The 24,464-nt window shown below is 43.9% G+C and overlaps 2 protein-coding genes across 2 annotated transcripts; both read right to left on the bottom strand.

Moving 5' to 3' along the window:
• Window positions 1-4,506, bottom strand: tox4a (TOX high mobility group box family member 4 a; the record flags this gene model as incomplete). The annotated part of the gene is made up of 9 exons (XM_083890141.1): window positions 1-112; window positions 218-354; window positions 937-1,677; window positions 1,765-1,845; window positions 2,851-3,186; window positions 3,276-3,521; window positions 3,828-4,127; window positions 4,230-4,295; window positions 4,402-4,506. The coding sequence occupies 9 exons, from the start codon at window positions 4,504-4,506 to the stop codon at window positions 55-57; spliced, it is 2,070 nt and encodes a 689-aa protein (XP_083746267.1). The 3' UTR covers window positions 1-54.
• A 1,913-nt stretch (window positions 4,507-6,419) lies between these two features.
• On the bottom strand, window positions 6,420-21,154 carry chd8 (chromodomain helicase DNA binding protein 8; the record flags this gene model as incomplete). Its single annotated transcript, XM_083890137.1, has 38 exons — window positions 6,420-7,205; window positions 7,628-7,732; window positions 7,826-7,927; window positions 8,024-8,137; window positions 8,221-8,313; window positions 8,450-8,671; window positions 8,805-8,908; window positions 9,224-9,868; window positions 10,094-10,332; window positions 10,433-10,704; window positions 10,802-10,874; window positions 11,000-11,123; window positions 11,225-11,328; window positions 11,413-11,502; window positions 11,584-11,740; window positions 11,865-12,067; window positions 12,155-12,375; window positions 12,651-12,941; window positions 13,320-13,490; window positions 13,622-13,817; window positions 13,925-14,135; window positions 14,663-14,822; window positions 14,960-15,058; window positions 15,184-15,327; window positions 15,562-15,738; window positions 15,818-16,061; window positions 16,226-16,347; window positions 16,503-16,640; window positions 16,743-16,826; window positions 16,911-17,028; window positions 17,130-17,185; window positions 17,276-17,344; window positions 17,517-17,723; window positions 17,974-18,085; window positions 18,196-18,695; window positions 18,815-18,928; window positions 19,757-20,032; window positions 20,195-21,154. 38 exons carry the CDS (start codon window positions 21,152-21,154, stop codon window positions 6,831-6,833), a joined length of 7,692 nt encoding a protein of 2,563 aa, XP_083746263.1. The 3' UTR covers window positions 6,420-6,830.
• Between the last annotated feature and the right edge of the window lie 3,310 nt (window positions 21,155-24,464).

Raw genomic sequence — 24,464 nt, 5'->3', positions numbered from 1 at the left:
TAACACTCAGGTACCTGCAGTGAAATAAAGTTCTGTTGATGAAGCAGCGACTCTTTACTTGACTGTTCCTATGTTCTGATTCCTGATGGAGCACCAAGCCTGGAATATGTCTCTGAAAAACAAAGAACATTTTTTAAAAAAGGGTTAACGAAAGAAAAACCATCGACGACTGAGAAACAAACATGATGCCTGTATACACACACACACACACACACACCTGCAGTGAGTGGCCACACATTCGTTGCTGCAGTACTCTTTGTCCCAGTCTTCACTCTCCACCGCTGGATTGTTACAGCCCGCCCTCACACACACACTCTTCATGAGGTGACTGGACGCAGTCACCTCCATCTCTTCCTGAAGGAGGAGAAAACATTCGGGAAGAGCATCGTTGATAGCTTGTGACAGCAGGTTGTACATTACCTTACAAATGTCCTTATTTTTGAAGGAAAAGCACTTCCCAATTAATATAACATTAAATGAATCAGAAATACATTGTTAATGTGGTAAACGACTATTCTAGCTGCAAACTTCAAATGGTTTTTAATGGAATATTTACATAGGTGTATAGAGGCCCATTTCCAGCAACCATCTCTCCAGTGTTCTAATGGTACATTATGTTTGCTAATCACGTTAGAAGGCTATTGGATGATTAGAAAACCCTTGAAAACCCTTGTGCAATGATGATAGCACAGCTGAAAACAGTTTTGCTGGTTCTTTGATGAAAGAAAAATCATAATTTCTAATCTAGCCAATGTCTTGACTATATTATCTATTCATTTTGCAACTCTTTTGATGAATAAAAGTGTGACTTTTAATGACAAACACAAAAAAATTGTATAGGTGACCCCAAACTTTTGAACAGTAGTGTATAGATTTTTTTTCAAATTCACCGTTTGCTTTCAAACACAGCACTAGCAACAAAACAAGAACATCTACCTCTTCCGAGGGCAGCACTTCTGTAACTTCATCCTCATCCGCACCGCCCGACACATCCACTGAATTCAGCACCTGCACCGACACCACAGGTGCAGCCTGGGAGGTCGTGGTCACCGTCGACGACGCAGACACTGAATTGGGGACAATGATTGGAAGGGTCTCTTTGCTCTGCAAGGACGCAGGGACTATTTTGATCTGAAGCGGAGGTGGAGGCGTCGCCGTGATAGACACTGCCAGCGTGCTTCCCTCGCGAGGCTTGGCTTGCAACGGCGGAGGCGCCGGCGCCATTTGCTGTAGCCGCGGCGGCGGAGGAGCGTTCTGCATCTGCTGCAGCGGAGGAGGCTGACGAGAGCCGCCGGACAAAAGCAGAGTCGGCTGCAGGGTGCGGAGCCCGCCTCCAGGCAACACGGTCACCAACTGTCCCCCTGCCTGCAGGATGTGCTTTGGGATAATGATCTTAGTGATGGTCTGGGCTGGTGGAGCTACTGCTACTGCTGTTGGTGCAGGGGCGGAGGCTTTGTTTGCTCCCGTGCGGGATCGTGTGGTCCTCTCCGGGACATCCAGAATGATGTTAGACACACAAATATTAGTGATGGTGTTCTCCTCGGTGTTGTTGTTGTTGTTTGCCAAGCGGATTGCTTGTTGACCGGCAGAGAGAGGAGCTGCAGGGGTCAGGTTTTCGACTGGTGGTGGTGGTGGTGGTGGTGGTGAAGGGGCTGTTTCCATCTCCTCAGAAACGGGCTGGAATTAAATTATATAGGTTGATGAAAATGCATTTGAATGAAAATCCAAATATATATTTATATTTACAGGATAACAAAGCGTTACCTGTGAGAGCTGGTTGGCTCTGTACGCTGCCAGCGCTTTCAAATACTCCCTTTTGGCCACTTCTGTCTTTCTCTTGTACACCTAGAACAGACACAAGTATATTATTAGTCTCTCACAAACAGTAACTTCTTAAACTGGTTAATTACCTTTCACAGAGTGATGGACATTTATCATCCGGCCATGAATATATTTGGTGAATTGACTCGGGCCGCAACTAATGATGATTTTCACAATCTAATAATCTGACGATTACTTCTTCGATGAATCAAGTCATCATTTGGTCCATAAAAAGCTTGTTTTAATTATTTAAGGAACACTCAAACTGATTAATCAATTAGCAAAATAGTTGATGTTTGCCCAAGTGATCGATTAATAATTTCAGCCCTTGCAAAAGTTCCGTTGTGGTGATGGTTTTTTTCTTCTTTATCTGGCTTGTTTCGGTTAGTGACGTCACATTTCATGCGAGGGGGTTTTCTTAACATGGAGGAACAGCCCTTACACCCAGGTTGAGATATTCAGAGGTTTTAGAACATAAGTGACTAGTTCAAGAACATGATACTCAATCTTTTCTATTCAACTCAGAGGCTGAGGGTATAAATATCACCTAAAGAAACTTATCATATAACAGAAAACTGATCCTTTGCGACTAAAATTAAATCACAACAAGGTAATAGTTTATTGCAATGTCCAAAAGTGAATAAGCTATAGCCAGCATAAACAGATATTTACAACACACCTGGTGTGTGAGAGCTCTGGTAAGCAGTTCAACTCCCAGAGTGGGTCCTTTTTCTTTCCTTACATATCCAACCAGGACATAGACACTCCCAAATACTTATCAAATGGAAATTTGCATCGAGACACAATTTATCTAAAGACCTTTTAATCATCGGAGGTATACGACAATGAACCACTCAGACCTGACCACCTCTCGCACCGAGACCATGTGACGCCAATGCAAACAGGAAATTCTGAGGAGACACTTTGGCGTTATCAGAGAGGGAACCGCTAAAGTCAATCATAAGTGATTGATTCAATTACAAGTACACATGTAGTCTTACATGTGTAAGGGGCTAAATAAGTTTTTACCTGTTTTTGTTCCTCGGCCAAGCTGTCCCACATGGAAGCCACGATCTTTGACACCTCCCCGAAAGAAGCGTTGGGATTCTGGCCCTTAATAGCTGCTTGGGTGTCTCTGAAGAACAAGGCATAAGCTGAAACTGGCTTCTGTGGTTCATTTGGATCCTTCTTTTTCCTTCCTTTCTTTGGGCCCATGAGCCCACTCGCTGGGGACAGCGTGGCCGGCTTTCCCCCACTCCTCCTGACCGTAGCCGGTGAGATGGACGACAGGGGTATTTGGTGGGACATGTGTGAGAGGACAGAGGAAGAAGAGAGAGACATGGGGGAGTCTATCAGCACACTCCTCTGAATAAGGAAAAGAAGGAGAGAAGCACATATTAGCGATCATACAAGCTGTGACGGATACAAACAAACACCACAAGTTTATCCCTCACCTTGAAGTCATCCATGTCCTCATCCTGCAGGGAACCAGCTGGAGACGGTGTTGCCGACAGGGGCTGCTCAGGCGTCTCCGAATGATGGCCCATGTTTTCACCACCAAGACCCAGCGCCAATTCTGACTGGTTAATAGTGCTCAGGTGACTACTCCCCAAAAGACTGTGACCAATGTCACTGAGCTGGACATCAATGGTCATTGGGGATGAACTGCTGAAATGAGAACCACTGGAGTTCCCCATTTCCTGCAGAGGGATTAAAGACACAGAAAAAAGTTACACAATCTTAACTTAATTTATGAACAGCTTAAAGTGGATTTCAACTAAACTAAATACAGCGTGGATGACACCTCTGTCAAAGACTGAGCAGGTCTGCATCACCTGCATTAGCACTAAGTAACTTCTGGTCTCGGGTCTGTGCCACAAAAAGAACTACAATATCCTTCTTTATAGCATAACATGGCTGCCAGGAGGCACACAGGGAAAACAGATTCTTTAAAAAGCTTTAAACTGACTCTCACATTTGATGGCCAACAGGTAGAGAGCACTCACCAAGGCTGAAGAGCTAAGAAGGGCTCCTCCTCCAGCCTGGCCCATTGACCCAAGGTTCAGCTGCTCCAGGCCTTGAGATCCAGAGTTCACAAAGGTGGAAGCAAAGGAAGGATCATTAGCCTCGACCACTAAGTTGCTTACGAGGCTGCGGGACCCTGAAGATCCCCCAGTGCCATCTGACCCATCTGTCAACTCAAAGTGGGAGACTGCATCACTGATGCCCAGAGCTGGGTCTGGATCAAGGGAGATGGGAGGGATCTCAAACACCTCATCCCCAAGGCTTGGAGTGTGAAATGTCTGCTACAGGTGGAGAATGACAGGTGGAGAATGACAGGGAAGAATGAGTCAGTAAAATTCAGTTTCACTCTAAACTGCCGTGTAGCCCGTTGTAAACTCACTCACCTCAGCGGACAGAAACGGGTGGCCTCCTCCACTGATGGTGAGGTAACTGTCGCTGCCCTCTGCGAACTAAAACACATTAGCAGGTCAGCATTCAATAAGCGATCAGCGTTTCCGCCAATAACTGACATTTAATTGAACCCCCGACTGGTTAGCGTTATGTTATCTTCTTTACCTTGTTCTCCTCGGGGTATCCACCGTATGCCTGGCTGTCCAAAAACTCCGTATCAACATTCTGAGCACAACCATCCGACAGGTCCGAGTAAAAATTTATGTCCATGTTAAAGGTATTTCCTCTAAACAAATGAACGCACAAGTTTGTGGCTACTTTGCTCAAGACTGAGATATTTTGAATTCCGACCCATTTAGGGTTTCAAATGAATATGCTAGTAGCTAGCCAGCTAGCTAATCCTAGTCTGTTAGCATAACGTTGCAACAAACTACTTTAGCTTTGAAATCCGGTGTATAAGGAGGCCATGGAGGTGGCCTGAGGCCAACAACAGCCAAGTAATCACAGTGTTATTAAAACGCTACTTTTTAACTCCCCGTAGGTGCGATTTTTACTTGAGGCCCAACACAAACTCATTCATAAAACGCCGGAGCGATGCTAGCATCCTCTCATCGACCACACTAGCGAGTGACTGATTCACGGGCTGTCAGAAAAACGCATTCTGCGACTCCAAACACTTTAGGTTTTTGTATTTAATTGCGTGCACATGTTTAATTTGTGCCATGTTATTTTCAGTAGACATATGTAAGAAACGTTAATGGTGGCTGTGCTTTTTCTGACCGTGGTGGTTAACCTGGTGTTTAAAATCAATGTTGTTGGCTTAACATTTCTGCAAATGAAATGACCCAGCAAACAGAAGGCCGTGAAGGCAGCACTGCCCCACACTGTCCCCGCCCACTCGATGACGCTTGTGAGAACTGATGGAGAGATACAAATTTAGAAATGTTTAAAAAAAACGATTTATAAAATTGCAACTATTATTATCACATTTAATATGAATGTGATGAAATACTATTAGTAAGCATTCATTATTTATGATGGATCATCTTTTTTCGAAGCAACGTTAAATATCAAGACTGAAATCTGCTGCAAAGAGGGCAAAGAAATAAAATTATAAATGTGAAAACAACAAATCACACTGCATTAGTCACATTTAGGACTTTGTCGAGTTTAGCTTTTCATGCCACTGGACATCCAAATACCATTTTGATGTACACATTAAAATCATGGTCTGTCGTATGAAGTGAGAACTTGTTTGTAAATTTCCCCACTGCGGGACTAATAAAGAACTATCTTAAGCTATAAAATCATATTTAGCTGCTCTCCAATGTGGTGTTTTTAAAATATTTTGAAATGGTACATATTGCTCTACAAGTAAAACCTTGTAGAAGTCATCACCTCAAACCATATGTCCTGCACTGTATTGTCTTGTTTTCCCTTTAAATGGCAACATCATTTAAAAATTCAACATTATGGGCTATTTAGGAAACCTAAAACTAGAGCTTGAGACCATTAACTCCACAGGTAAAGGTTTGGGAGGGTAGTAAGTGGGCTCATTTTCCCACAGGTTCTTCAATTTATACTTATTTCCTGGCAGACTTCAGGAGGAAACCAGAAGACAATGTCCATTTTCTTTATAAGGCCTATGATTCAAACATTTTTACAGCATTCCTGTAATTAATAACATGTCAAAAATGGGAGAAATCCAGACTTGTGTGTGATCATCTGCTGTATTTTTCATCATGGTTTAATTATGGACATGAATCGATCGTGTACACAAACCAAAAACCTCATTGTTGCCTGTTTGGTGAAATATGTAAAAATACACACAAACTTTTCACTTTAGATTGCTGTTATTCATATCACAGATACAGTCAGTTCATAAAACAAGAATAGTAACTCATTGCCGTCGTATCTGCACCGTTGTACATAACTGACCAGCTCTACATTGTACATTACACCCATCCTCCTAGCACTGATTCAGTAACTAATACGCCAACCCCTCCCACCCCTACCCCAGCTCAACCCCAACCCCACCCACAGAGTGAAAACAATAACAGTACATCCACACACTGGATCCCCTTTCAGTTCAGACTCGCCTGGATGCAGAGGATTTGACCAGATGAGTTTTGGGGGGGTGGGAGTGGGTCTGGATCCAGGCTCTGCTCAGTACACATGTCCAGTTTCATGTAGCGCTGGAGGACCAGCATTGAGGTTCTTAGCTAATAAAAGGGTTTTCTGTACAGTAGGTGTCCCCTTTTGGTCACGGCTGGGAATGTGATGGTAATTCACAGGTTTTTGAGGAATAGGATGAGAATATCAAGTCGTGAGAAAAGACAGCTCAGCCTTTTTGCCATTTTGCCATTTTGCCAGCGGGTCAATTGAAATCGACAACACAATTCTCAGTGATTAAAAAAGAAAACGGATTGGGTGCAAACCTGCATCTTTCATGGAAAAAACAGTCCTATATAAAATAAATGAATAAAAGTAGCAACCAACAAATAAACATAATGTGGTAAAAAAATAAATGAGAAATAACATGATTCAATGTTGTGAAGGGACTAAGTCAGACAAGTTTAAAGAGTGGGGTTCAGTCAATCCTCTGAGCTTGATGAGGAGTCGGAGTCCTTCTGTGCTATGATGACATCGTCCAATAACGCTTCTTGATCCGAGCTGTCATAGTCACCATGGGAAATGCTGTCACCACCCATCATTTTAACATCAAAGTCTGGACTGGTGAGAAAGTGATGGGAGGTCTCCAGGTCCTCTTCATCCATCATGTAGGCTCCGTCTGAGACCAGAGTCTCCTCTTCAACGCCGTCCAGGTTGGGGTCTTCAGGAACAGGCTCTGGAGTGTGGTGGTGATGGTGGTGGTGGTGATGGTGATGATGGTGGCGGCGTCTGCTTTTCTTGGGGATTTCCGAGTGCTCAGTCAGCAGTCGGTGGAAGAAGTTCTCGGGCAGAAAACCCTGAAACAACAAACATTAACTTCAGGGAGCAGAATGTGTTTCCAGTTCTCTTCCTTCTCTGACACGGTGGAAACCACAGTTCCGTCATCTTTCAAACATTTCCTACTTTGTGGCATCAATAAAGTGCTTCTATTTATCTTAAAAGAGGGACTCCCAAAACGTCCAGCCCCCAAACCCCCAAAATAACAGGACCAGAGGCACAAAACCATTATTTTCTAAAAGGAAAAAGAGCTTCTTTGTTTTACGCATCCGGTTTACTGTTCTAAACTAAATTGTGAAGAGTTCTACAGTAAAAGGTTCTATAACACATATTTATTTATTTATTTACCCACTGAATAAGCAAACAAATCAGACCTAAAATAAATATATATATAAATATTTTTTTTTTTAAATAGTAACAACAAATTAATTTGATTACTTACAGAGCTGCGAACTGTGTCTGACCACTCAGGTGCTACAGCGTTATCAGGATTCTCCTCGAGATACTCCCTCAGATCTTGCAGCATTGGACAGAAAGCAGCACTGACCTTCACAGAAAAATTAAAAAGTTGTTAGAAGCGAGAAGACGGTCACCGAGTACAGTAAACGCTGAATGTATTGCACCAGTCGGCGTGTCTCACCTTCTTCCCAGTCCTCATGTTGATTACTTTAACCTTCTCGCTGCCAGTTAGAACTTTATTTGCCCTCCTCCTCCTCTTCCTTTTGCTCCGGTTTACAAGAAGCTGAAGAAACAAAACGACGTGAGCAAGGCCTCCAGAAAAAATGAAATGTGATTTGATGACATTTCATAACAGATTATGCAAGTTAAATGAACATACCTCGAGCATGTCACCCTCCACCTCATAATCTGGGTTCTCCTTCAGCCACGTGGGAGGGTCCCTCCGCCGTGGAGTGCGCTCTAGTGGATCAAGGAGACCCTCTGGGTCTGACAGCTGAGATAAAAACAAGATAGTGATTAATAATAATGAATCCACCCCCGTTCTGCAAGAATACAGGTAATCCCTGACGCATGTACCTCTTGGTCCTTGCGTTTTTTGCGGTTGCTGCTCTCTCCTGACCCATTGGGCATCAGAGCCTGCTTAGAGAACGTCAGCTTCAGCCCCTCTTCCTGGAAGAATGAAACACACACACAAATCTCGTAAATATGTCCAACACCTCTCAGATAGAAGGTAGAAAAAGAGTGTTTATTTTATTTAATTACATGTCTTTGCCTCCACTTTGAATATTACTTCACCCTTTCTCACCTTAAGGAGTTTGACTGTGAACTCTCCATCCTCTCCTTCAGCCCCAGGGCCTGCAGTCATGCTGCTGGGTTTACGGATCAGCCTTGTGAAGGCCATCTCATCTTCCATCAGCTCTGAGCTCGGGTTGAGCTGAGCCTCGGGCACATACCGCCGCCCTGAGGGCCACTGACCAGTCAGCACCAGTGTACACAAGGTGTCCAGTCGGTTGATCAATACACGGTCCTGGAATAGAAGAGCGAGGCTTATGTGTCAGTCAAAAAAACAACACTATGGCTCATCTCTTCTAGAAAAAAACATTTGTATCATGTTTAGACATACACACTGTACTCTGGAAATAAAAGTGGAAATGAATTACCTTGGGCCAGTCAACTCTGATAGGATCAGGAGGTGGAATACCATCCTGAGACTGAGTAATGGAGAGTAAACTGTTATCTTCATCCATATCACACACCTTGGCTGCTAAAAAGGGGGAAAAACAAAGATAAGTCATCAATTCCATGGGTTCAACCACGCTGCATTAAAAGGCATATCATTAAAGAAATGTAGTAAGTCGTATACTGATTATGTTATGTGATCAAAGTAATGCTGATCTCCAATGCTGTGAGACTGCACTTTCATCACCTGTTGCTGATAGCTGATACAACAGTTGTTGTATGTGCATAAACAGTGTAACACCAGGTCTAAGTGCAGCCCCTCGTTTCCTCATTTCATTTTGAACAGGTTTGCTGCAGTGGTTTAAAAGTAGTAACATTCCTCCATCATTCATCAGCTTACCCTTTTCTCCCTCTTCCTCACTCTCCCCGCTTTCATCGCTGCTCCCCGATTGCTCCGACGACGAGGAGCCTGAATCTGAATCAGAATCTGAATCAGATCCTCCCTCTCCTTTTGTTCCTCCTTCTGTTCTTCCTCCTCTCCCCCTGCTCTTTTTGAAGTTCCACCCTTGGCCTTGTACTTTTCCATCATGGTGACTTAAAGGCGTGCTCTGTAGGTCAGCCAAGAGTTCAGCACCTAGCAACCGGGCTTCGTCATCAGCTACCTCCTCCTTTACGTCGGGCGGGTCATCTTCAGTCTTGGGCTGGATGAGGGGCATGACGGGAAGTGGTTGCGGTGGAGGGGGAGGGGCCTGCTGGTTCTGGATGAACTCTTCCCGAGCCTGATTGAAGGTGAACTGTGGGTCTGGTAGTATGGAAAGCTCAGTGCGGCTGACACCATGCAGATTAGCACCAAGCATCAGCTGACGATCGTGGTCTGGTATATTCCACCAACTGGGCAGCTCCGAGTTCGGCCGGGCCAGGGTTACACGCTCCTCCAGGGAGGGGTGGGGCAGGACTCGCTCACGCAGGCGACGCAGGAGGCTAATACGGTAAAGGGTACGGGACGCACGCTCCTCAGTGATGGGGGCCACAGTCTGGGAATTCTCTGGTGGATCTGATTTGGATGAGAATCAAAGGTTGAAACACAAAAGCATAGACACACAAAAATGTCAATTAGGAAAGTAAAAAAGGCCATAAATATTGTCGTCATTGTAGTATAGTCTATCGTAAGTACAGTAAATCGCATGAATATTTAGAAAATGTGGTCTCTGGCTGCATGGTGTTGAACTGTGGACACGGTGAGCCTGAATAAAATACGTATTTCAAATACTGTAAGAACCTTCTCTGCCTTGGGGGAGGTGGCACACCCTCCGACACATGGCAACAAAAGAGCGGAAGTATCGGCTGAGGCTCTCGTCAGTTTTTTTATCCAGGCGAGCGAAGGTGCGAAAGCGAGTCCAGTCAAATTCAAGGTCTCCGGCCTCAGGAAAACCTGGTTCCTTTTTCAACTTGACCACTCCAAAGGTCGATACCACGCGGTAGAAGTCACACTCCTCTCTACGTGTCCATCTAGGAGGATAACAACAGGAATGAGATGAGTCTGAGAGCATTAACGTGATACAATTCTGGAAATATTCTGAGGCAATAATCTCATATAAACACAACATACCTCTGCTGGCGCTCCTGCCGCGCAATCTCCTTCAGTTTACTGGCTTGTTCACACCGTCTGCGCCTACGGTCGCCCTTTGCCTCAGCCTCAATCTTCAGCTGCTCCTGTCTGTAGCTGCGTTGGAAAGCCGTGATAAGCCGACGCAACCTCGCTGTGAGTGATGAGCTCGAGGGCCAGTTGGTCGCACCGCTCAGGTTCAGTAAGCTTTCTGTGACCAACGGCCCCGACCTTTCCTCAACAGAAATCTCATCGTCCACGTTCATCGAGTCAGTCTGGAGATCAGATTGGCAATTAATGACAGATACTTCATTCAAGCGCCATTAGTTGTGCAAACACAAATGTTTAGGATGTGATGACTTGGACTCGTACCTCCTCGAACATATCTTTGTGCCTTGAGGCAGGTTTGAACTCTGGGTCCTCGGAGTATTTATCATAGTCAGCGCTGCACGGCAAAAAACAGACAATCATAAACAGGTCACAGGTCATTGCACGTGATGAAATGTCCAACAATGTAGGAAAAAAAAATACAAAGGGAAACTAGAATAATCTGAAGCAGGCGTCACTCACTCGTCTCCCATCTCAGTGTCACCAGTGTGCTGCTCGGCATCAATGGCCTTGTCATCAGGTCGACCAGCTCTCTCCAGGAAGCAGAGGCAGGGATCGGCACGCATGGTGGTGTACATTTCATAGCCTGGAAACAGGGACACAGTTGAGACGGTCACAAAAAAAACAAACCTGTAATTTAGCCATAAGTCAGAAATGACTATATTAGACTATAGAGAAAGACTGTACCATGTTTGAATACACCAGAAAGTAGTGAGCGGTCTGCCTCAGAATCCCACCATCCTGCTGGCACTTCCTGCTGCTCCATCTCGGGCATCCAGATATCAAGATCCCTGGAAAAAGCATCAATATTTTTACTGAATTTGAGTCTTACATTTAGGAGGTGTATTCAACACGCGATGGGTTGCATTATATACCTTATGTCAGCTCCTTTCAGAACGGCGTCGGCGTGTTCGCCAATCACTTCCTGCTTCAGGTAGTAGAGCATACGCACCCTGAGCAATACCCTACAGCAAAAGGTGAGATGTTTTAATGTTTGAACAAAGATGAGAAGGCAAACACGTGAACACATGAACAGCTTCACTGACTTGTTGCACTGGTGCTTGAGATGTTTGCGGTAGCTCTCATCCAGCAGGAGAGTGTCAGGGTTGTACTTCCGGATCCACTCCACTTTCTGAACATCAAACGTGCTCTGGGCCTTTACCCTTTTACCCTTCCTGCCTCTTGGTACGGGGATAGATAGTCCTTGGTGGTGGAAAGAAAATTACAGATGAATATTAAAAAAAAATATACATTTGAAACAGTTTTCAATGACAAACACACTCAGAGCCTGAGGAATGTTTTGTATAATCTGTGTGCAGCTTCTTACCAGAGTGGTTGAGTAGAGTTGTTTGCCCACACCCATTCTCCGGCGGAGTGATCAGCTCCCAGATGAAGCTCTTGATGTTCTCATCTCCGCGGTAGTGAAGCAGACAAAAGACCAGGATGACACGACAGATCGTTTCCACATCGCGGTCGCTCAAACGTCGCTTACACCGAGCATGCGACAGGATGTCTCTCCAACGTCCCCAACTGCACAAGAACAAAATACGAAATAAGGTGAAAACCCGGGATGTGAGTTAAGACACATTTTTTTTCTGAGAGCTATTGTTTACATACCCATAGACGAGAAGGTGTTTCTCCACCCGGAAACAGTCTGTGCGGCCGTATCCTCCTCCAGTGTGGCGGTCAGCACGTCGGGAAGAACGAGACTGCCTGGAATTGGCAGGTGGGTACTCATCATCGCTGTCCAAATCAGACAGGTCTCCACCCTCGCCTCGTAAAGTGGAAAATTGTCTGGTCTGCTTGCGCACTCTGGGAGTGTCTATCACAAGGGTGTTCTGTGGGAGGGAAGAATAATCCAACAATCGTTAACATTTTGATATTCAAGCTTATCAACAAAAATGCAACTAGATGAGGAATTTCCAATTCTTCCATCATTCCTTGAAACTCTACTAATCTGCTAGGATTGTTAGAAATCGAGCCGGGATTCCAAATTTAAATACTTCCTCCTGCAATAAACATTATAAACACAAGTTGTCTGACTGAAATATGCAGCAGTTTGGGAACCCTCGACATGGATCACACTGTGTTTTTTTTCTTTTTAATTCTTTACCTTGCGGTTGATGGTGTCCATGTCAATGTCGGCCTTCTTTGCCCACTTCTCCCAGAATTCAGGGTCGTCCAGGGCGATGTCGTTGCGGTTCTCGGAGGCGACGAAGCTGGCTTTGGAGAAGGTGGAGCCCTTGCCCTCACTCTCGATGGTAATGGTGGTGGCTCTTCGCTGTAGGATCTGATCAATATCCTCCTCGCAAAAGCGACTGCCCTCGTCATTCTCATCCATGATGGCGGCGTATGCTCCTTTCCTCAGGAGGTCCTCTATCTCCTTCTTAGAGAACTGCTGGATCTAATGAGGATTACATGGAAAACCATACAATATATGACACTGTTAAGAGTGTAGTCCAGTGCCTTATTTAGTAACTACCCCTAAAGCCCACAAAGCAGGGTTATATAGGATGCTACCAAGAAAACTTTGTAAATTATCGATCCATCATGTGATAGCTTCATTTGTTTTTTCCTTCTTCTTTTTAAATTGAGCTCTGAATGCCAGTTTTAAATCATGTCTGAATTGTGAATCAACGTGAATGTGTATTGTGGGTTGGCATTTTTCCCAACATGTTGAATATGCAGAAGTGTTGGAACTGGGGCAGGTTTTCAAAAAAGGTACTACAAATTGAGACCTAAAAATAGCCTGGTTTTGGTTAATGATGAGCAGTTTTCTCACCCCATTGACGTTACTCTCTTTGTTGCCACTCATGCTCTGCAGGACGGCGCGGTCGAGGCCAAGCTTCAGACTTGCTTTATCCAGCATCTCCCTCTCATAGGAGTTCCTAGTTATCAGGCGGTAGACTTTAACTGCCTTTGATTGACCGATACGATGACACCTTGCTTGGGCCTGGAGCAGGAGGAAAAAAACAGAAGGGTCAGGGGAGCTGCAGATAGAATGCGATAACTTACCGATTCATTTACTATTAAAGAACTTAATTAACAGTACTTTTTAAACCACAACACAGCACAGTCTTGTACCTGCAGGTCATTTTGAGGGTTCCAGTCAGAGTCAAATATAACACAGGTGTCAGCAGCAGTGAGGTTAATACCCAAACCGCCAGCTCGGGTACACAGCAGGAAGACGAAGCGGTCGGAGTCAGGTTTACTAAAGCGATCGATGGCAGCCTGGCGCAGGTTTCCACGCACTCTGCCATCAATACGCTCATAAAGGTATCTGTAAAAAAGAAAAAAGAGAAAAAAAGAAATGGCAACATGAACATCTGATGCCCTTGCCTCTGATCACCTGTATCAATTAGAATGAATATCATTGATCATTCATACCTTTTGTTGATGAGGTAGTCCTCCAAAATGTCTAAGCAGCGCACCATCTGAGAGAAGATCAGCACTTTGTGGCCACCGGCCTTTAGGCGAGGCAGCAGCTTGTCCAGCAGCACCAGCTTGCCCGCTGAGCGAATCAAGGCCTGCAAATGGAAGTCCGGAGCCATGGGGTCATAAACCTGCCGCAGCTCCGTTACTATCTTCTCCTCTGCACCTAGAAGAGAGAGAGAGAGAGAGAGAAATATAGAACAACTGTTCAACTACATTGTTTTAAGATATTGCAAACTGTGCTGTATTTACTCATCACATTTACAACATATCTATAAATGTATTGTTTGAACCATTCCTCTAAATGACTTAGTTCTCTGGGGTGGAAGCAAATGTTTTAAGTCAAGATTAACTGAAAACATTTTAATTATCACCCTGCAACAACTTCAGGCATCGTTTTCCTCGGAGCAGTCAAAGAAAAGTGACTCATCTGCATTTTCTGCAGTACTGTTTTCTTAGCCTAATGAAATAGCACTAATAAATAATAGCTGTCACATTATTTTAAGAGTGGTACAGCAAAATTCATATTAGCTAGTGAAAAATAATCAATAAAACAAAACAGAAACAAAAACAAAAATGTTTAGATGTACTTAAGTACAAGAAAAATACACAACCGTGATGTAATGCCGTTTCTCACACTAGCCGCAGCAAAGAGGATACATTTAAAATGTTGTAAGTATTGTGGTGTAATACCATTGATGAGGTAGGGGTGGTTGCAGCACTTGCGCAGCTCCATCATAGTGTTGAGCAGGTTAGGGACATTGCTGTTGCTGTTTGCCCCTAAACTGAGGAAACTGAAGTTCCGTTCCAAGATGGCTCGATAATACTTCTTCTGGACATCAGTCAACTCAACCTGAGGGGGGGGGGGGGGTTCAGTTTTTAAAAATCCAATAGCAAATGTACACATGGCACAATTGTTAAGAGTCTTAACAGTTGGTGACCAACTTGATTTCACATCTTGACTTGTTATTAAAGATCATTTCAAAGTACCTCAATGATGGTCTCCTGTTTGGGTGCCAGGTTCTTCTCAACATCCTCCTTTAGCCTTCTTAACATCATAGGTTTTAAGATGGCCTGCAGCTTTTGAACCTAAAGCGACCAAAACAAAGTACTGGTTCAATGACAGCTGAAAATTAACAGTAAATATTAAAAAATGTAATGTTATAACACCCAATGACTCTAAGGGTAACTGTCAACATTAGTTTATTTCACACCTGTTCTTCTGTTTTCAGGTCTCCAAAGTCTCTGAGGAACTCCGTCTCAGAGGGGAACTGAGCTGGTTCCAGGAAATGTAGTAAACTGAAGAGTTCTTCCACAGTGTTCTGAAGAGGAGTGCCGGTCAATAACACTTTGTGTTCCTGTGAAAAACAACAGGACACAAGGGGAAAGGTAGAGTTTAAGGGAAGCGCAGTGGATAACAGAATGGACAATGAGCAGAGGTGTGACATTGCAAAAGACGAAAAGGAGGACATGGAGAAACAGATAAGGAAAAGTTAAAAGTAATAAGGCTGCTAGAGCAGCAGAGCTCCTGTTCTTCTCTGCACATCTGCCGAGTGGTTACAGTTATGAAGGACTAACTGGGGTCCTCTCACCTGATCCATCATCTTCAAGCTGTCCAAAAGCTTGCAGTTGCGATTCTTGAGGCGATGAGCCTCATCAATGATGACGCAACGCCACGAGATTTCCCTCAGCTCAGGACAGTCAGACAACACCATCTCAAAGGTTGTGATGAGGGCGTCGAACTTGTATGCACCAGGAATCAAATGATCCTACAGACAGAATAATTTTCATCAGAAACATGTGACATCAGTAAAGTCAAATGACAACAACGGTCATCAACGATGCTACCTTGTCGTCCTTGCAGTACATCTCATACTGCTGGATCATCTGACGGCTGGCCAGGCTCCCATGGTAGACGATGGCGTTCATGTTGGTCCATGTGCAGAACTCCCTCTCCCAGTTAGTGATGGTGGAGAGTGGAGCAATGACAAGGAAGGGGCCTTGGATTCCAGTATTATAAATCTCAGACAGCAGTGCAATGGACTGGATAGTCTTCCCCAGACCCATCTCGTCTGCCAGGATACAATTCTGCCTGAGAGATGAGGAAAAAAAACAATAAGAATACTGAGGTAGTGGGGGATACAATTAACACTCAGCTTCATCCCAAATTCAATCATATCTACTGATACTTCTTATATTAAAGCACCGCACCCAGTAAAATTTCACAATGAACAAGTGACTGTATCTGATAATTACCTGTTGTACCAGTTGAAGTGCAGCCAGTTGACTCCTTCCAGTTGGTACTCTCGGAGTATGTTTCCATTCTTGTACTCTGTGGTCTCCTCCAGTTTCTTCCATGAACTTGCAGGAGGCCGAGTCTGACGAGACGGAAGGTAAAGGAAAGGAAATAAATATCAGGCACGACGAGATAATCCGACTTACACTTTTCATGAGTAGGAAATTCAAAATATGCAAACAAACAGGTGGTTAGAAATAAAAAGTGCCGCTGACCAACTTCAACTCAACTACGCACCGTTCGCTTCAGGCGAGGTAGTCGCTTTTGGATTATGCCAAACTCCGCAACCTTGCCCTCGTCGACGTCCTCCTTCAGCTCCCAAGTGGCATCTTCATAAGGCAGGGAGGACCACTTCACCAAGTAGTAGATAACAGGCTAGAGGTGAAAGAACAGGACGTATTTAAAAATTAAACATCAGGAAAAACAATTTTTTTGTTCAAAAGACATGACTAAGAGAGCAATTTCTTATTCTCTCACCTCTCCGTTGTCTTTGTCCACACTATGGGATACGTCTAGGATCCTGTCTGCTTCAACATAGTCAGGATTAAAAGGCTCCTCCTCCTTAAAAGAACCCACAAAATTAAAGACAATAGAAGCAGTTGAACTACAAAATAGAAGGTTTTAGCGTTTTAATGTCTCTCTAACCTCCTGGAAGATGTGTCTCATTTGTGCGTGTTTAGTCTTGAATCTCTTGATCTTCTGGTGGATCCTCTTATCCTTCTCCAACTGTTGCAAGCTGGCCCATTCACAGTGTAAATATGAACTGGAAAAAAACAGAAACAGGAAGCCCAGGTTTCAACATCCAAGAAACAAAAACAGGTCAAATACAAATGTCAAGTAATTTAGTGAGAAAATTCAACGTACTAGTTCTTGTATTTCACAAAGAATTCTTCAACAGTGGTGTACTGGCCTGGACACACCTTAAAAGAGAAGAGCAAGTATTTAGGATATTATTTTAATGTAGGATTTTTAACAAGCTTAGAGCAAAACTTTAAATGCATAAAACATACTTCTTTTTTGGTTAACCGCATGGAAAGAACTTTGTCCACAATCGCAGCATCTTCTTCACTTGGATTTTCCTGAAATACATTGTGAAGTGTCATTTAGAAATTTCACACTGCAAACACACAGCTCACATAAGTCAACAAGCACAACCTGTTTCAGACAATATGCAACTTGTATGGAGTCGTTTTCTTTCAAATGTTCCTGAGAGGAAATTACTATTACAATAAACAATAGTTCTACACTCACCACAAAGAACTGCATGGTGGGCTGCCCATCTCCATCCAGCTCTATTTCCTGTTTAAGCTGTGCTGCCGTGTTGCCACTGATGGAGGCGACAGCTGCTGCAGTCGTAGTAACATCGACGTCTTCCTGCTCATCCTCATCATCTGTTATCTTGATATCCAGGTCCTCTGTGTACTTCTTCCTCTTCACCACACGATTGGAGCGCCTCTTCTGGCCAGAAAAGAGAGGCGTTAGTCAAGGTTTAGACAATGGACACATTCATGGCGTCACACAACAACTTCTTTCAAATAGCTGTGTTCTACTTCATAGTAGTTTTTTCACTTCAAAACGACCTACACACAGCCGTGTTAGCGAAGTATAACATTTATCTTTTCAAATGTTGGTTGGTAAATTGCAAACAAATGTCATTTAAGTTGTCTCAATTGTCCTTTCTATTTCAAAATCGTGGACATGCGTGTACCATAATCATGTCATCCTCCAGCGTAGCAGGTGAAGCCGGACTCAACTCTCCATCAGAATGGTCTGAGGAAGCGTTTCTTTTCCTTTTCTTTGCTCCCACTAGAGTAATAGTGCTGCAGGTGAAGGATAAAAGAACATTTTCGATGATGATGATACTTTTTCAAACTAGAATAAACAAGTTTAAATCATTCCATCACCTACTAACTGCATACACATCACTTACTTCGTCTTAGTTTTGCTTTTGCTCTTGCTCCCTGTCCCAGGTGTTACTGTTCCTCCAGCCACTCCAGGTGTCCCTCCCGGTGTCTTCACTTTGCTCTTCTTATCAGCTCCACCTAAAGGTTTAGGTGTTGCTCCACCAGCAACAGGACTTTTCTTCTTGCTTCCACCGCTGCTCTTTTTCTTTGTCGTAGACACCACAGTTATGGTGCCCCCTATCTCGGGAGAGGTCTGGGTTGATGGAAGCTCATCCTGGTTCAGGACTCTGGGCAGGTTCTTCTCACCACGTGCCTTGGCCCGGGCGATAGCCTCAGCCACAATACGGTTCGCCTTCTCCTGCTTGCACAAGATTTCTACTCTTCGAACTGAGGCAGGCTCGCCTGGGGCCTTGGTGATGCGGATGGCCTGGGAAGAAGTGGTTGTGGTGGTGGAGGGGCCTGCTGCAGATGTGTTGATTACCTTCACCACAGAGACCGTGCCACCAGCTGAAGATGCCACACTTGTCTGTATCAATGACAACGGGCATATTTTACAGTTTCAGCTTGTCTGTTTTTTTTGCATTAAAAGCTTTGATGTCTTCTGTGCAATGTTCGAAAACAAGTATGCAAATATGGAGGGTTTACCTGTGGCTGAAGAAGCATTTTGAGTGGCACTGCAACTCGCTGTCCTCCTTGGCCCTGTGAGATCTGCAACACCTGTGGGCCACCAGCATTTCCTGCTCCTGAAATCAGCTGGTACTGCGAGAGGAAATAAAAAAACGACAGGTCAAGTCAATGAATCCTTTGTCTGCAATTTTCACATTAATTTCATATTTGAAGTTGATAAAAAGGCACATCTGATAGATGCTTTGCTTAACTTTTGAGCTAGTTTTCTTTCTGTTGTGATCCCACAGAGATTAAATGGAAATTGACCTTTTTATCACCAGCACTGGCTAAAGCAGCGAATTAAGGCAGATCACAAAATGCATCGAAAGTACTTAGATGTTAGTGCCAACACAGCTATGACAATAAACAACAGTGCACTCAACAGAAACCCACTCAAGATGTAGACTGATTCATTAAACTGTGTGATAATTATTTTGATTATGATTTCTTGTTCAGTAGAACGCATCTTGTGTTAAGACGATTACACTAGTGACAAAGAGTTTGTTTCAGCTGCAGGCATTTTACAACAACAAACCACAGGGGGTCGGGTTTTACAAAACAGCAATGTTTGTGACAATTGGGAAATGGTTTAAACTTTGGCTTTTAGCAAAAATACTATATATATATATATATATACAGTAAATAAGTATGCTGGCAACAAACTCCCTTTCATCGGTATCAATAGCTTTACTCCTGGGTGATAAAGATTACAAAAATGTTGTGGAGTTCGGGTCAACTTTTAAAAAGTCAAAACATTTAATAGCAATCATGTGTCGTCTCAAACGGTGTTCGCACAACACCTGACAGAACATTGCTTAAATCAGTGTTAAATTATATCACTATTATGTGCCATTATTATATTAATAATTCTCCAAACCCAATCTGATGGTACGATCAACTCTTAAAAAACATATTCCTCACCTTGACTCCTCCTTGTTGGTTGGGCTGCTGCTGCACCTGAAGCTGGATTGTGAGGACTTTGGGCTGCCCTCCGGCCTGACCTGCAGCCCGGGCCTGGGTCAGTGCAGCCAGCTGGCTTCCCTGGAGTACCAGTTTGCCTCCAGGGAGCTGACCCAAAACCAGTCTAGTCGGCGTCTGCTGTTGACCTCCTGTCGTTTGAACCTGTGTGACCTGCTGCTGGGAGCCAGTCTGAGAGGGCTGCTGGAGAACCAGGGTGATCCGTTTTCCTTCTGCACCCTAGAGTCACATACAAAGAGTGAGACTTGGCATTAAAGTCATAAAAATACCGACCTACATATTCAGTTTGTGAAACTTAGCTACAAACCACCCAGCATCACCAGCTGTAATATGAGGTGGTGATACCTTATATTCTATGGTGGAAGAAGAGGCGGTTCTTACATGGGCCTGCATGGCTGGCTGGAGCTGCACCTGGGTCTGAGCCTGGACCTGGATTTGAGCTGTCTGTCCTTGGATCTGGGGCTGTACCTGGATCTGTGTGGTCTGGGGCTGAACTTGGACTTGAGTCTGGCCTTGAACCATCTGTGCTTGGGCTGGAATCTGCACCTGAATCTGGCCTTGTGTCTGCTGTGGCATGGAAGTTAGCAGCAACTGTTTCACTGGACCATTGGGAGACTGTAGCAATCTCTGTACCCCTCCGCCCTTAACTTGAGCTGGACTTGCCTGATTCAAGACAGTACCCCCCTGCAGTATGGACATGCCAGGTTTTAGAGGAGCACCAGACAACACACGGATCACCTTTCCACTCGTCTGGGTTGTGGCTCCTGATACAGTCTGCAGCACCTGGGCTTGACCCTGCGGACCTTTGAGAATAACAATTTTACCACCAGCCTGCTGTGCAATGGCAGCTAACTGCTGGGCAGTGAGCTGGTGAGTTATCTGTGTGAGCTGCGATGTTGTGGCAGTAGTGGTGGCTGGGGAGGAGGAAACAGTCAGAGGTGAGCTAAGCAGGATGGTGCTGGTGGTCACTGCAGTGGTGTTGCTGGCAATGGGTATGTTGGTCTGGGCCTGGATTTGAGGTACAGTATCAGCAGGGGAAAGGTTCATAATGGGAGCTGCAGCTATAGAAACAGTCTGTGTAGTTGCCACGGGCACCGACTGCTGTATAGGTACTTGAACAGGGTCTGGGATGGAGGGGGCTGCTACAGGAACACTGGTGCCAGCATTGAGCATAAGTTCAGGAGTGGACTCCGGCTCAGTCGGTGGGTCCACTTGGCCCAACGCCAGCTTAAGAGCCTCCTCCACAGGGTCTGAAGAGACTTGAGAGAAGGAGTCATCTGGTAGGGCATCCAGGTTAAACAGAGGAGTGTCCTCAAAGAGGTCCATGATGGGATCTGCCATCTTGCCCACTCCACGCAGGGAGACGGGCACAATGCTTAAAAGACTCCGAGATGGAAGCTTATCGTCGTCCACAATTTTTTCTCTATTTCAAATGAACAGCTGGAAGAAGAGGAAACACACAAATGAAGAGCATGTTCAGAACTTTGACAAATGCTACACTTACTCAACGTGTTTTAAAACTGTACAAAAAAAACCTGTGGTTTAGAAATAAGCAGCCTGTGGCTAAAAAGCTAATCTGGTAAGATCTGATCCTTGTTTCCTCCTTAGATTCTTTAGGATGTTTTTTTCCATGTCAATTTGTCTGTGAGCTGCATAACTCAAAAGCAAAGGAGTTTGGATGTAAACTAAACAAGTGTAAGTTTGTAAGAAAAGCAGGCGTGAGCTATGACACTGTGAGCAGACTTGGCTGTGGTCTATGTTCATCTGTTGAATATCAACATCACAAAATCATTGAGGTGAATTTGATTCTGGTTGAATATGAAAACATCTACACCTATTTGTAACATCCTTTTGTTTAGACATGCACCTAAACTGTGGTCGAATGCTAGCATTTTATAAACACACATTGTATTTCTATTTTCAGAGCTGCTGAAGACTAAGAGTTAAAAGCAACACCATATTTACACGTTTTGTTTTGTTTTTTTAAATACAATATATATGATACATAAGGCGCAGAGAAGTAGAAACCATTACTCGATCAAAGATATCTATCGTTTAACAATTTAACATCCGATTGTGACCGCGTCCACATAAAAGAGCCCCAATGTTAGTATTTGGTGTAACGTAACATATAAAAGTAGGCTTATTCAGTTGTTATGGATAAACCTTAACTATCCAGTGAATATAAACAGTTGATAGTAAAGTGGGACGAGGAGGGAAGTGATGCTGGAGAGAGGAGAGCATCTCTCCTCTCAGGTCGTATTGCAGTCTTTCTCACAAAACCGTCTGTTAGCATTAGCTTGTACCGCGAGCAAGATGTGCGAAATACCAAAGCGCCCTTGGCATGGAAACCACATTGAGGCTCGTAAACACGGTTTATATTGTGTCTGGAGCCGTTAGTTCGCTTCTCTGTCATTTACTACCGACCATTCCGTCTACCGGACTCCTTATCAACAAACCGGACCAAACCAAAGCAACGTGCCACAATAACCATTGCCCGTCAACGTTCAGACACGGCTTAGGCCGCGATGCTGTTTCGGTTCGTCTGCGTCTAATTTTCGGCGAATACGCCTGAAAATAACCACCATATCCACTGCCCCGAGTCTCCCAGTAAAAAATCGGGGTGCTAAATTTACCTTTGCATCGACACACATGGCTTTCTCCGTCTCACAACACTGTACGATTACAGGAAACGGCCAGGGAAGAGCAGGAACTAACATTCCTGCCAGAGAAAGCGTAGAAAGCGTGCCCCTCCGATGCTATTAAACGGTGATTGGTCACTTCCCCTCTGAACCGGCAGCATACTCCGCTCTCATTGGCTGTAGCAGCTATCTCTCACAGGTACGGCCTCGAGGAGGCGGGACAAAAGACGTAGTTTGGTTGAGGAGGCAGCAAATGCGGCCTAGCTGGGCTCATTTGACTTAGGGATCTTCAACATTACTGTTTTTCCCGTTGTGGACGCTCATTTTTAGAAAGCGGAGGTCCGAGTGAGCGGACAGGAGAAAAAAACACACACGGCGGCTCTATCATTATCCAGCGGGTAGTGCTGTGTACAGTCCGTCAGGCCTGTCCGTGAATGGAACACCGTCAGTTTTCCCACCGTTTTTTATTACACTGGCCACAGCTCAGGGATCAGTCCACAGCAATAAATGAATGGAAATGTCACATCATATTCATCAACGACTTTATTGAGACGCATATCGTCATCCTGTGAGCAAATAGACATATTTATGTCAATTATTATACATTTTTAAACATTTTATAACTGCTGTTTTTTGTTGACACAGTGAGATAATTGCTTATGAATGACTGTAATTGGGGGATTGGCGTCCTCTAGTGGTCACAGGCTGAAACATGGTCATGATTACTTGTTCCAGTTTGAAGATTTTCATCTTAATTTATTTTATATGTACATATATATAAAAAAAATATTTTATATCATATTTATAACATTTTAGTAAATAATATTATAATATTAATAAATAATATATATAATATTTTATATTGTGTGTGTGTGTGTGTGTGTGTGTGTGTGTGTGTGTGTGTGTGCGTGTGTGTGTGTGTGTGTACCTAAAAGGGATCCTTGAGTAAAATTACATACATGTATCTTACCAGAACATGACTTTGGTAGAAGTCACTTTTTATAATATTACTTAAGAAAAAGTCTTGAAGTATAAGACATTTACTGTACTTAAGTATCAAAACTAATTTTCCAAGTGGGGAATTAGGATTGAGCAATGGTGGCTCAGTGGGAGAGTGAGTTGTCTTTCATCTGGAAGGTTGTGGGTTCAGTTCCAGGCTTGAGGAAGACACTTAACCCCATGTTGCAGCTACTATCATGATTTGAATGACAAAACTATGTGCAAAGCAGCTCAATGAGATTAGAAAAGTGCTATATAAATACTCTTATTCTTCTTCTTATATATAATATTTGCAAAATACAATTAGGTTTGTCATTGAAAAACCTTTCCTTTGTACTGTTATTTGTTTTAGTCTGTCTTGCATTTTGAGAGCTTCACACGTGAATTAATGTCAACAATTATTGGTTCATCCTAACACCATGAAAGCATAGAGAGAGAGAGAGGTGGTGGTCATGAACCAGGGAAGCGTAAGGGACTCCATGTGACAGCACCCCACACTGCAGAGAAGAGGCTGCCTGCTCGCCAAAGCCTCCATCTGTCTGCGGCCCTGCGAGGAGTATCCGCTATACACCACATTTACTCTCTGCTCCATGCTGCTCTGCTTGGTCCACGCCAACGCCTACTCTGCTGGTGAGAGCTATATTTACAAACAGCTGCCGTGGCACTGTGTGGAAAACCATGGAAGACATGGAGCAAATCTCTTTAGCGTGAAAGGATTTAGCTGCCACACCCGTCGCATCTTACAGTAACAAGTCAGTCATTTCTGTCGTGATTCATGCTGCATATATTGGCAGAAAGAACTATCTGATAATCCGACTTTATCGTATTTTATTTAAATCTTTCTCCTCAATAGATTAATCTGCGTAAATAAACATTATTTGCAGGGGATTAACAGGCATACAACACAGCAGATTAAAGGGTAAGTTTGGCAGGTTTAAGTGACACAGGCTGCCATGTGGAGCACAGCGGTGGTTCAAACATGTTAAATAAAGACAGGGATACTCTCACAG

Source organism: Microchirus variegatus, assembly GCF_963457635.1.
Source record: "Microchirus variegatus genome assembly, chromosome: 5".
Lineage (NCBI taxonomy): Eukaryota > Metazoa > Chordata > Actinopteri > Pleuronectiformes > Soleidae > Microchirus > Microchirus variegatus.
Note: the sequence above shows the minus strand (reverse complement) of the source record. Positions and strands in the feature narration are given on the sequence as shown.